General features: G+C 49.9%; 1 protein-coding gene across 1 annotated transcript in view; it reads right to left on the reverse strand.

The window, feature by feature from the left end:
- Window positions 1-12,662, reverse strand: part of LOC120627218 — a 197,811-nt gene that overhangs the window by 481 nt on the left and 184,668 nt on the right. Inside the window, exons 3-5 of the mRNA XM_039895093.1 lie at window positions 3,788-5,656; window positions 1,198-3,687; window positions 919-966 (exon numbers count right to left, since the gene is read on the reverse strand). Coding sequence (XP_039751027.1) covers window positions 919-966; window positions 1,198-3,687; window positions 3,788-5,656 — 4,407 coding nt within the window. The remainder of the gene's footprint in view (window positions 1-918; window positions 967-1,197; window positions 3,688-3,787; window positions 5,657-12,662) is intronic.

Consider the following 12,662-nt stretch of genomic DNA (forward strand, 5'->3'; position numbering starts at 1 on the left):
GCGTCCGCCAGGTCCGCTTTCCAGCGGTCCCGCATCCTCTTTTCGGCCATTCGCCGCACACGTCCAACCTGATCTATGGCCAGGTGTTCCCCTCTCGCCCGAGCCTCTGCTCTGACACGGTGTGTCTCCGCGAGAACCCCCGCCTCCAGCTCCCAAGGGGGAACCTAACCTAACCTAACCTAACCTAACCTAACCTAACCTAACCTAACCTAACCTAACCTAACCTAACCTAACCTAACCTAACCTAACCTAACCTAACCTAACCTAACCTAACCTAACCTAACCTTTTTTTTTTTTTTTTTTTTTTTTTTTTTTTTTTTTTTGTCGCTGGGAAATGCGTTTAGGCATCCCTCCTGGAGGCTGCGCAGCCAAAACTGCGCAGCCTCCAGCAGGGTATGTGGGACTCGCTGGCCGATGATGTATCAGCCAGAATACCCACTAAAACCCAGCGGAGCCGCCCGCGCCCAAGTTGGAGCGTCAAAGGATCGCGGTCGCATGCAACTTTGACGCCCCGGCGCACTCGTCGGAGGCACGCAATGGTGTCTACGGAGGTGGCATTAGGTGCGCATATCTGCGCCTCCTGCCACCTGTTCTCCTTCTTCGGAGGGGAAGAGCATCAGCCGCCTGCTCTCTCTCCCTCTCCGAGGCCTCCTTCAAGCCCATTACGGCTTCGCAGAAGGAGGCGACAGTAGACCATCCCTCCTCGCTGCCGAGCATCAGATTGATAACACTTGGCAGCGAGAGGTCACCGTCCAGGAGTGACACCATTGCGTGTCTTTGCGGGGCCCATGACGCGCATACTGCCAAGGTGTGGAGCGCCGTGTCTTCAGGCGCGTCACACTCATGGCAGATCGGCGAGGCCTCCCTCCTCGCGATCCCGTGCAGGTATTTACCGAAGCAGCCGTGTCCGGTAAGCACCTGCACGAGGCGATACGTCAGCGCGCCATGGCGCCGCTTCAGCCACCGCTCTAGGTGGGGCCGGATGCCCTCCACCGTCCAGATGCCCGCCACCGGGGACTCGAGGTCTTCTCTCCATCTCTGGACCAGGACCTCCCTTCCGAGGGTACGGAGTCTCCCAATCTCCTCGGGTCCTGGTCTTTCCCCTCGAGTCCTCACACTTGACCGGTAGCGGTGCACCTGTGCAAGCACCTCAGCCTGCAGGTCCCACGGCGGGTCGCCAGCAAGAAGTGTGGATGCCGTCCAAGACACCGTACGGTAGCCCCGGATCGCACGCACCGCGATTACGCGTTGCGGTCTCCGCAGTAGTGTGATATTCTGCGGAGTCAATGCGTGCACCCATACTGGAGCCCCGTACAGCGCCATACTCCTGACGATACCCGCATACAGGCGCCTGCAGGCTGAGTCCGGCCCCCCGATGTTGGGCAAAAGCCTCCCCAGAGCGGCTGCCGCTCCGACGAGTCTGGGCGCAAGCAGCTCGAAGTGCCCTTTAAAACTCCACCGTCCGTCCAGGGTGAGGCCCAGGTACTTCATCTGGGCCTTTATTTCCACCTGAACACCCTGGACGGTGATTTGGGCACCTCGTGGTGGACCTCTGCGAGGGCCATGGAAGAGGAGGGCCTCGGTCTTAGGGACCGAAACCCTCAGACCCAAGGCCTGGACCCTCCTTGCCACTAGAGACGCGCTGACCGTGGCCAGGCGGGACGCCTCCGCAAAGGTGCTCCCGCGTGCCGTGACTAGAGTGTCATCCGCATAGCATAACACCCTTGCCCCCGGCAGCATGGGGGCCCGCAGGAGCCAATCGAAGCCGATGTTCCACAACACCGGCCCGAGAACCGATCCCTGCGGGACCCCATTGAGCACCTTCCGCCGCTCTCGTTGCCCGCCACTCCCCGTCCAGGATATCCACCTATCCTGGAGGTATGACTCCAACAGCCTCCTGAGATACGGAGGCACTTCATGGTACCGAAGTGCCTCTAGAAGAGTCTCAAAGGGGAGGCTGTTGAAGGCATTCGTGACGTCCAAGGAGACGGCGAGAATGACGTCCCCCCCGGCAACTGCCTCATCCGTCAGGGCCTTCAACGACTCTAGGGCGTCAATGGTCGAGCGACCCGCCCTAAAGCCGTACTGCTCCGCCGATAGCCCTGGACCGACAGTTTCCAGATGCCCAACTAGTCGGTCTGCAAGGATCTTCTCAAAGACCTTCCCGACCTCGTTGAGCAAGACTATCGGTCTGTACGCCGACGGAGCGTCCAACGGTCGCCCTGCTTTGCGGATAAGGCACAGCAGTCCCTCCTTCCAAGACTTGGGGAACCGTCCAGCCAGTATACACTGGTTGAACAGCTCCCGGAGTCTTGCCTCGAGGAACTCCCGGGTCATGTATATGACCCGACCCGGGATGCCGTCCGGTCCAGGTGCCGTCTTCTTGGACCGGAGGCGGCCAAGGGCTACGTCCATCTCCTCCCCGGTGATCAGCGGAACAGAACCGCTATCAGCCAGGGGGGTGGAGCCCCTTCCGGCCTGGGGTACCATCGTTGGAGGGACATGTCCCTGGGAGTCCGGGAAGAGTCCCTCGACGACGCTCCGCAAGAGCTCCGGCTGGAGGGTCTGGGTTACTGGGGGTCCCTGGTTACGGAGCTTCCTTCTCGCCACGCGATAAGGGCGTCCCCAGGGGTCCCTACTCAGGCCCTCCAGCAGTTCCTCCCGGGCACGCTCCTTGGCGCAGCTTATGGCCAACTGTAGGGCCCTCTTGGCCTGGCCGTAAACCTCCCGCAGTTGCTCCTCCAGAACTACGTCCAGTCCGTTCCGCCTGCGGCACCGGACATAGTCCCTGCGGGCTCGGTGACTGGCGATACGTAGGACCGCGATCTCGTCCGACCACCAGTACACCCGTTTACGGCGGCGCCATCCACGCGCCCTCGGCATTGCTGAGTCGCATACCTCCGTGAGGTCCGCGCGCAGCTGCTCCGCCCGTTCTCCCACACTGGTGTCCCTCTCATCTCCGGAAGAGGCCCACCGTACAATAATGGAGGCCTCTTTGACCAACTCCCGGTCCATTTGGGTGAGACACCAACGTGGGAGGCGATTTGGACCCTGGGGAGGTGCCATCGCGACCACCGGGGATGTGGAGACCTCAAATCGGACATAGTTGTGGTCCGATAGGGTCTCCACCCCGTCCTCTACCCTCCAGTTGGCGACTCTGTCGGCAACCGAGGGGGAGGCAAACGACAGGTCCACGATGGAGCCACCCTGCGCGCGGACGCAGGTATGGGCTGTCCCCCTATTGAGTAGGGAGAGCCCGAGGTGCGCAGCCCACACCAGCACCGCCCTGCCTCTGCCGTCCGAAGTGGGACTCCCCCACGCCTGGCTCTTGGCATTGAAGTCTCCAAGAACCAGGGTTCGCCCTCCATTGTGCCGGCGGACGGCTTCGCTGACAGAGTCGAGGAAATCCTCGAATTCTGCCAGCGTGCGGCTAGGGGAAAAGTACAGGCCGACAATAATGTACTGTCCCCATCCCGCAACCACAAACCCGGGACCCCTTTCGAGAGGTGAGAGGGGAGGACCGGCGCCGTTCGCCGCGACAATGCCAACCGAGCCACACATGTCTCCAACCCAGCGTTCCTGAGCGGGGACATAATATGGCTCGCAAGCCACGACTATGTCGATAGACCACTCTGCGGCGGACTGCAGTAGGAGGTCCTGAGCCCCCGCAGAGTGGTTTAAGTTCGCCTGAAGTACACTGATATGCCGTCTATTCATTTGACGGCATATCAGTGTCTTCGGTCCGCGCTGGGCCACTTCGGTTGCTCTGAGAGGAGACAACTCGGGCCTTCCCTTGAGGGGGGTGGCAGCTCTTCCCCCCCATGATGTGCCCCGACGGCTGAGAGGCGTCCGCGCAGACGGCGCAGCGTATGGGCCTCTCACACCCTGAGTGCCTGTGTCCCTCTTCTCCGCACCGGTAGCACATCTTGCTCCGGTCGGTTTCAGAGGTACACAAGGCTACCGTGTGCCCCATCCCCAGGCACCTGTAGCAGCGAAGAGGGCGCTGCTCCAGGGCCTGGACTCTGACGGAGCTCCAGCCCACCAACAGACGCCCGGCCTCGCAGACCTTTTTGCCCGCATCCACCGGGCAGTAAACGGTGGACGACCCCATGCCCATGGGGCTCCTCTGCACCGGAGTCGCCCTGACCGCAACAATCGAGCAGCCTCCTGCGCGTGCTACAGCCGCCGCCACCTTTACCGCAGTTGCGGAGTCATCCAACCCGGTGACACGAAGGGTCGCCGTTTTGGTAGGGCGAACAACCTCCGCTACCCCCTCCAACGCTTTGCGAAGGTGACCTGCCAATAACTCGGCCTGGTCCTGGGTGTTCTCCTTCGGCAACTCCAAGAGCCTAGCCCCTGTCGCAGAGCGGCGAATCCGCATCCCCGCGCCTATACCAATCTCGCCCAAGTTAACCCTTTGCTCAGCCTGCTCTAAGACCTGAGCGTAGGTCACCCCTCTACTGACCGCCTCGGGAGCCAAAGTTATAATAACGGCGGCCGTCTTAGGGGGAGCCAGACTGGGCTTCCGCTTAGGGGCCGCTGTGGGCGGGGGCCTCGGAGTTGACGACGCGGGATTGGCGCCTGGGTTATTTTTGCCCCTGGTCTTTCGGCCCACCACTTCCGACCAAGTTTCAGCCTCCGGCTGTGCTGCCCGGCTTGGGCCTGCCCTCGCTGGAGTCTCCCCAGGAGTCGCTGGAGCCACGCTCGTTCTGAGGCCACCCGATCGAGCCGGAGCCGCCTGTGAGGTCCCAGCGGAGCGCGATGGTGGCGGCCCTCTTCTATCCGAGGAGAGCGGCGGGCGTGTCACCTTTTCTGGGAGGAGACGCTCCTCGATTCCCGCGAAGCGGGCGTCTAGCATCGTCCCGACTGAGGCCACTATGGAGGCTTTCAGCTCCTCCAATACGTCTGCATCAAAGGCCGCTGCAGGTGGCACGGGCGCTCCTGCCCCTCTCGTCGCTGCTCTAGCCGCCTCTTTGGCCATCGCGGTCTTCATCTCCGCGAAGTCCCGCCGATACGCCTTCTGCTCCGTTCTTATAAGGTCAAGCTCAGAGCGGAGGCGGGCATTGTCTGCCCGCAAGCGGCGGGTTTCTTCAGCCTCAGTCCGTGAGCTGAGGGCCTCCACTATGGCTTGCAGCTCCGAGGCAGCCTCCTTAAATTTTTTAACGTACGTCCCTTTCAGATTACTGGACTTACCAGCCATCTGAATGAGGGACGCCGTGCTCCTTCCGGCCCAGGCACGCAACTCTTGCACACCGAGCTTAGTGGGGTCCTCCCGGCAAGACTCTTCGCTCGCCGGTTCCTCCTCCGCATCCAGAACTGCGGTTCGAGCCTCCTGTCCTCCTATGCGGCCCTGAAGGAACCGATTGAAGGCAGCCTCCTTCTGTTCCTCAGCCGCCGCCCTGAGTTCTGTCATGGCGCTTCTCACGCCATAGTTCCCCCTTGATACCGGCGTCGAGCACCGCGACATCGACGAGTTCCGGGAGCTCGGCGAAACAGAATCATCCCGGCGCGAGTACCTCGCAACAACAGGGGTACGGGCTGAAGCTCCGCCCCTTACTGCAACCGCCCTGTTGCTCCGGCGTGAACGCGTCTGCGGTCCTGGAGCGCCATCCCTCCCCGATGACAGTTCATCCGCCATCTCCGACGGTCCACCTGTCTGTAAAGCCAGGCAGGCCAACAGTCAGAGACAGCCAAACTTAATAACTAGCAACAACAGGTGAGAAAAACAATAACAACAACCAACAGTCAACAAAACAAGATAAGAATAACAACCTGTGACCCTTAAAAGGGCCCTTTGACAATCCCCCTATCCCTGTTAAAACTAAAATAACAATAACAATAACAAACAAAAACAACCACCCACAAAAACAACCGAAATCCAACCTAAAATAGACTTAAAACTACAATAACAATAACAATAACGATAACAACAACTACTGACAACAACAAATAACAACAACAGCCACTGCCACTACCACTGGCCCTGAAAAGGGCCTTTGAAAAACCAACGAAACCAACTTTCAACCTCCTCCAAAAATTTGACCACCACAAAGTTCATACAAAGCGTCAGGATTCGAACTCAGATGCCGCGATATATGGTTACGCCGCCCGAGCACTGCGCTGTCGGCTGCTCTAAAAAAGCCAATAGCCGTGGTAGGTTTCGAACCAGTGCCTTCCGCACGAAGTTTGCGTGTATACCAATGCGCCACCGAATGCTTACAAAATGTCAGTTGCATTCCAGGTAGATAACCTCTATTAAGAAGAGGCTCTCTAAATTCCTAGATCGCAAATATTAATCTCGCATGTTCTTAGAAGACTGTGGCTATGAAAGCTCACCGTCTGTGGAACCATGCGCCGACCAAGGTTCGAACCCACGACCTTTAATATCAGTCTGCTATACTAACGGTCGCGCCACCTGGCGTTAACCTAACCTAACCTAACCTAACCTAACCTAACCTAACCTAACCTAACCTAACCTAACCTAACCTAACCTAACCTAACCTAACCTAACCTAACCTAACCTAACCTAACCTAACCTAACCTAACCTAACCTAACCTAACCTAACCTATCCAAACCTTTTAAAACTAGTTTGGATTCCTTTAGACCTCAGCCCACCGGCAACTACGACTAACTAAACACTGATCTAGCTATCTGGCTTTCATCAGTGCATCAACAGCAGCATAACTAGTATTAAAATAGTAATGAGTTTTTATTAATGCATATATTCACATTAAATCTTGAATCTAAAGTCTAAAGGTGTCAAAACTAGATTTAGGTTAGGTTAGGTTAGAACATGAATACAAGGGGTGCCAGGCCACAGGCCGGGCACTTGGGTTCAGTTCAGTCAAAAATTATATATTATTTACTATTATTTATATTTGAATGAGAATGAAAAATAGCAATTATTTTGAATAGTTTTCAGAATGAGACAGACGGGTGTGGTAGGGTAAAATCTCCAATTTAAAGTTCTCTTATTGCGTATATGTTATGTGTGTTTGCATAGTAGTTTACTATAATGGTAAGCGGTTCGTGTAACGATCTTGCGCGTCTATATTTACAAGTGTGTGGGCAGTTCGTGTATTGATTATTCGATGACGGGACCTCGTAAGAGTCCCGTATCGTTATTTTTCATCACTACCTACCCGTACCTCCCCCCCCGTGCAGGGAGTGGGTAATTTGCGCGCCTGCTGCCTTCCTTGGATGTGGTAGCAGTTTCTCAGGCTCCCTCACCGGAATCGAACCCTGATTCCCCGTTACCCGCGACAGACAATGGTAGTCGCAGAAACTCATTCCGATTACGAGACCTCGTAAGAGTCCCGTATCGTTATTTTTCGTCACTACCTACCCCCCTACCTCCCCCCGTGCGGGGTACAATATTGATATGATATTAAAAAAATACCATTAATAAATAACATAATAAAAGACCACCACTTTTATAGAGACATAACGCCACATAATTATAAAAAGTATAGTGTGTGGATCTAATCAACCACCACTGGCACCAGACCCTCAATGCCCTTAAATTTTACCTCGTTAAAATATTTAAAGTGTACTCATTCCGATTGCGAGACCTCGTAAGAGTCCCGTATCGTTATTTTTCGTCACTACCTACCCGTACCTTCCCCCTGTGCGGGGTAAAATATTGATATGATATTAAAATAATACCATTAATAAATAACATAATAAAAGACCACCACTTTTATACAGACATAACGCCACTGTGTGGCGCCGCCATCAGTCTCCTTAGACTCGGTACTTTGTCGTCGCCGTCGACTTCGCACCTTCGCCCCATATAGTAGTGGCGCGGCGCGACGGGCCTAATGTGTAAGTGAAAAAAAAAAAAAAAATTAAATTAATTGTTATTTTACAATATCTTCTAATATGAATAAGAGTACTTTGTATTGGTACGTTTTGTTTTTTGTTTTTTTTTTTTTAAACGGAACTGAACCTAAGTGACCGGCCTGCGGCCGGGCACCCGTCTTATTCATGTTCTAACCTAACCTAACCTATCCAAACCTTTTAAAACTAGTTTGGATTCCTTTAGACCTCAGCCCACCGGCAACTACGACTAACTAAACACTGATCTAGCTATCTGGCTTTCATCAGTGCATCAACAGCAGCATAACTAGTATTAAAATAGTAATGAGTTTTTATTAATGCATATATTCACATTAAATCTTGAATCTAAAGTCTAAAGGTGTCAAAACTAGATTTAGGTTAGGTTAGGTTAGAACATGAATACGAGGGGTGCCCGGCCACAGGCCGGGCACTTGGGTTCAGTTCAGTCAAAAATTATATATTATTTACTATTATTTATATTTGAATGAGAATGAAAAATAGCAATTATTTTGAATAGTTTTCAGAATGAGACAGACGGGTGTGGTAGGGTAAAATCTCCAATTTAAAGTTCTCTTATTGCGTATATGTTATGTGTGTTTGCATAGTAGTTTACTATAATGGTAAGCGGTTCGTGTAACGATCTTGCGCGTCTATATTTACAAGTGTGTGGGCAGTTCGTGTATTGATTATTCGATGACGGGACCTCGTAAGAGTCCCGTATCGTTATTTTTCGTCACTACCTACCCGTACCTCCCCCCCCGTGCAGGGAGTGGGTAATTTGCGCGCCTGCTGCCTTCCTTGGATGTGGTAGCAGTTTCTCAGGCTCCCTCACCGGAATCGAACCCTGATTCCCCGTTACCCGCGACAGACAATGGCAGTCGCAGAAACTCATTCCGATTACGAGACCTCGTAAGAGTCCCGTATCGTTATTTTTCGTCACTACCTACCCCCCTACCTCCCCCCGTGCGGGGTACAATATTGATATGATATTAAAAAAATACCATTAATAAATAACATAATAAAAGACCACCACTTTTATAGAGACATAACGCCACATAATTATAAAAAGTATAGTGTGTGGATCTAATCAACCACCACTGGCACCAGACCCTCAATGCCCTTTAATTTTACCTCGTTAAAATATTTAAAGTGTACTCATTCCGATTGCGAGACCTCGTAAGAGTCCCGTATCGTTATTTTTCGTCACTACCTACCCGTACCTCCCCCCTGTGCGGGGTACAATATTGATATGATATTAAAATAATACCATTAATAAATAACATAATAAAAGACCACCACTTTTATAGAGACATAACGCCACTGTGTGGCGCCGCCATCATTCTCCTTAGACTCGGTACTTTGTCGTCGCCGTCGACTTCGCACCTTCGCCCCATATAGTAGTGGCGCGGCGCGACGGGCCTAATGTGTAAGTGAAAAAAAAAAAAAAAAATTAAATTAATTGTTATTTTACAATATCTTCTAATATGAATAAGAGTACTTTGTATTGGTACGTTTTGTTTTTTGTTTTTTTTTTTTTTAAACGGAACTGAACCTAAGTGACCGGCCTGCGGCCGGGCACCCGTCTTATTCATGTTCTAACCTAACCTAACCTATCCAAACCTTTTAAAACTAGTTTGGATTCCTTTAGACCTCAGCCCACCGGCAACTACGACTAACTAAACACTGATCTAGCTATCTGGCTTTCATCAGTGCATCAACAGCAGCATAACTAGTATTAAAATAGTAATGAGTTTTTATTAATGCATATATTCACATTAAATCTTGAATCTAAAGTCTAAAGGTGTCAAAACTAGATTTAGGTTAGGTTAGGTTAGAACATGAATACGAGGGGTGCCCGGCCACAGGCCGGGCACTTGGGTTCAGTTCAGTCAAAAATTATATATTATTTACTATTATTTATATTTGAATGAGAATGAAAAATAGCAATTATTTTGAATAGTTTTCAGAATGAGACAGACGGGTGTGGTAGGGTAAAATCTCCAATTTAAAGTTCTCTTATTGCGTATATGTTATGTGTGTTTGCATAGTAGTTTACTATAATGGTAAGCGGTTCGTGTAACGATCTTGCGCGTCTATATTTACAAGTGTGTGGGCAGTTCGTGTATTGATTATTCGTTGACGGGACCTCGTAAGAGTCCCGTATCGTTATTTTTCGTCACTACCTACCCGTACCTCCCCCCCCGTGCAGGGAGTGGGTAATTTGCGCGCCTGCTGCCTTCCTTGGATGTGGTAGCAGTTTCTCAGGCTCCCTCACCGGAATCGAACCCTGATTCCCCGTTACCCGCGACAGACAATGGTAGTCGCAGAAACTCATTCCGATTACGAGACCTCGTAAGAGTCCCGTATCGTTATTTTTCGTCACTACCTACCCCCCTACCTCCCCCCGTGCGGGGTACAATATTGATATGATATTAAAAAAATACCATTAATAAATAACATAATAAAAGACCACCACTTTTATAGAGACATAACGCCACATAATTATAAAAAGTATAGTGTGTGGATCTAATCAACCACCATTGGCACCAGACCCTCAATGCCCTTAAATTTTACCTCGTTAAAATATTTAAAGTGTACTCATTCCGATTGCGAGACCTCGTAAGAGTCCCGTATCGTTATTTTTCGTCACTACCTACCCGTACCTCCCCCCTGTGCGGGGTACAATATTGATATGATATTAAAATAATACCATTAATAAATAACATAATAAAAGACCACCACTTTTATAGAGACATAACGCCACTGTGTGGCGCCGCCATCAGTCTCCTTAGACTCGGTACTTTGTCGTCGCCGTCGACTTCGCACCTTCGCCCCATATAGTAGTGGCGCGGCGCGACGGGCCTAATGTGTAAGTGAAAAAAAAAAAAAAAATTAAATTAATTGTTATTTTACAATATCTTCTAATATGAATAAGAGTACTTTGTATTGGTACGTTTTGTTTTTTGTTTTTTTTTTTTTAAACGGAACTGAACCTAAGTGACCGGCCTGCGGCCGGGCACCCGTCTTATTCATGTTCTAACCTAACCTAACCTATCCAAACCTTTTAAAACTAGTTTGGATTCCTTTAGACCTCAGCCCACCGGCAACTACGACTAACTAAACACTGATCTAGCTATCTGGCTTTCATCAGTGCATCAACAGCAGCATAACTAGTATTAAAATAGTAATGAGTTTTTATTAATGCATATATTCACATTAAATCTTGAATCTAAAGTCTAAAGGTGTCAAAACTAGATTTAGGTTAGGTTAGGTTAGAACATGAATACGAGGGGTGCCCGGCCACAGGCCGGGCACTTGGGTTCAGTTCAGTCAAAAATTATATATTATTTACTATTATTTATATTTGAATGAGAATGAAAAATAGCAATTATTTTGAATAGTTTTCAGAATGAGACAGACGGGTGTGGTAGGGTAAAATCTCCAATTTAAAGTTCTCTTATTGCGTATATGTTATGTGTGTTTGCATAGTAGTTTACTATAATGGTAAGCGGTTCGTGTAACGATCTTGCGCGTCTATATTTACAAGTGTGTGGGCAGTTCGTGTATTGATTATTCGATGACGGGACCTCGTAAGAGTCCCGTATCGTTATTTTTCGTCACTACCTACCCGTACCTCCCCCCCCGTGCAGGGAGTGGGTAATTTGCGCGCCTGCTGCCTTCCTTGGATGTGGTAGCAGTTTCTCAGGCTCCCTCACCGGAATCGAACCCTGATTCCCCGTTACCCGCGACAGACAATGGCAGTCGCAGAAACTCATTCCGATTACGAGACCTCGTAAGAGTCCCGTATCGTTATTTTTCGTCACTACCTACCCCCCTACCTCCCCCCGTGCGGGGTACAATATTGATATGATATTAAAAAAATACCATTAATAAATAACATAATAAAAGACCACCACTTTTATAGAGACATAACGCCACATAATTATAAAAAGTATAGTGTGTGGATCTAATCAACCACCACTGGCACCAGACCCTCAATGCCCTTTAATTTTACCTCGTTAAAATATTTAAAGTGTACTCATTCCGATTGCGAGACCTCGTAAGAGTCCCGTATCGTTATTTTTCGTCACTACCTACCCGTACCTCCCCCCTGTGCGGGGTACAATATTGATATGATATTAAAATAATACCATTAATAAATAACATAATAAAAGACCACCACTTTTATAGAGACATAACGCCACTGTGTGGTGCCGCCATCAGTCTCCTTAGACTCGGTACTTTGTCGTCGCCGTCGACTTCGCACCTTCGCCCCATATAGTAGTGGCGCGGCGCGACGGGCCTAATGTGTAAGTGAAAAAAAAAAAAAAAAATTAAATTAATTGTTATTTTACAATATCTTCTAATATGAATAAGAGTACTTTGTATTGGTACGTTTTGTTTTTTGTTTTTTTTTTTTTTAAACGGAACTGAACCTAAGTGACCGGCCTGCGGCCGGGCACCCGTCTTATTCATGTTCTAACCTAACCTAACCTATCCAAACCTTTTAAAACTAGTTTGGATTCCTTTAGACCTCAGCCCACCGGCAACTACGACTAACTAAACACTGATCTAGCTATCTGGCTTTCATCAGTGCATCAACAGCAGCATAACTAGTATTAAAATAGTAATGAGTTTTTATTAATGCATATATTCACATTAAATCTTGAATCTAAAGTCTAAAGGTGTCAAAACTAGATTTAGGTTAGGTTAGGTTAGAACATGAATACGAGGGGTGCCCGGCAACAGGCCGGGCACTTGGGTTCAGTTCAGTCAAAAATTATATATTATTTACTATTATTTATATTTGAATGAGAATGAA

This window comes from Pararge aegeria, chromosome 11 (genome assembly GCF_905163445.1).
Source record: "Pararge aegeria chromosome 11, ilParAegt1.1, whole genome shotgun sequence".
Taxonomy (NCBI): domain Eukaryota; kingdom Metazoa; phylum Arthropoda; class Insecta; order Lepidoptera; family Nymphalidae; genus Pararge; species Pararge aegeria.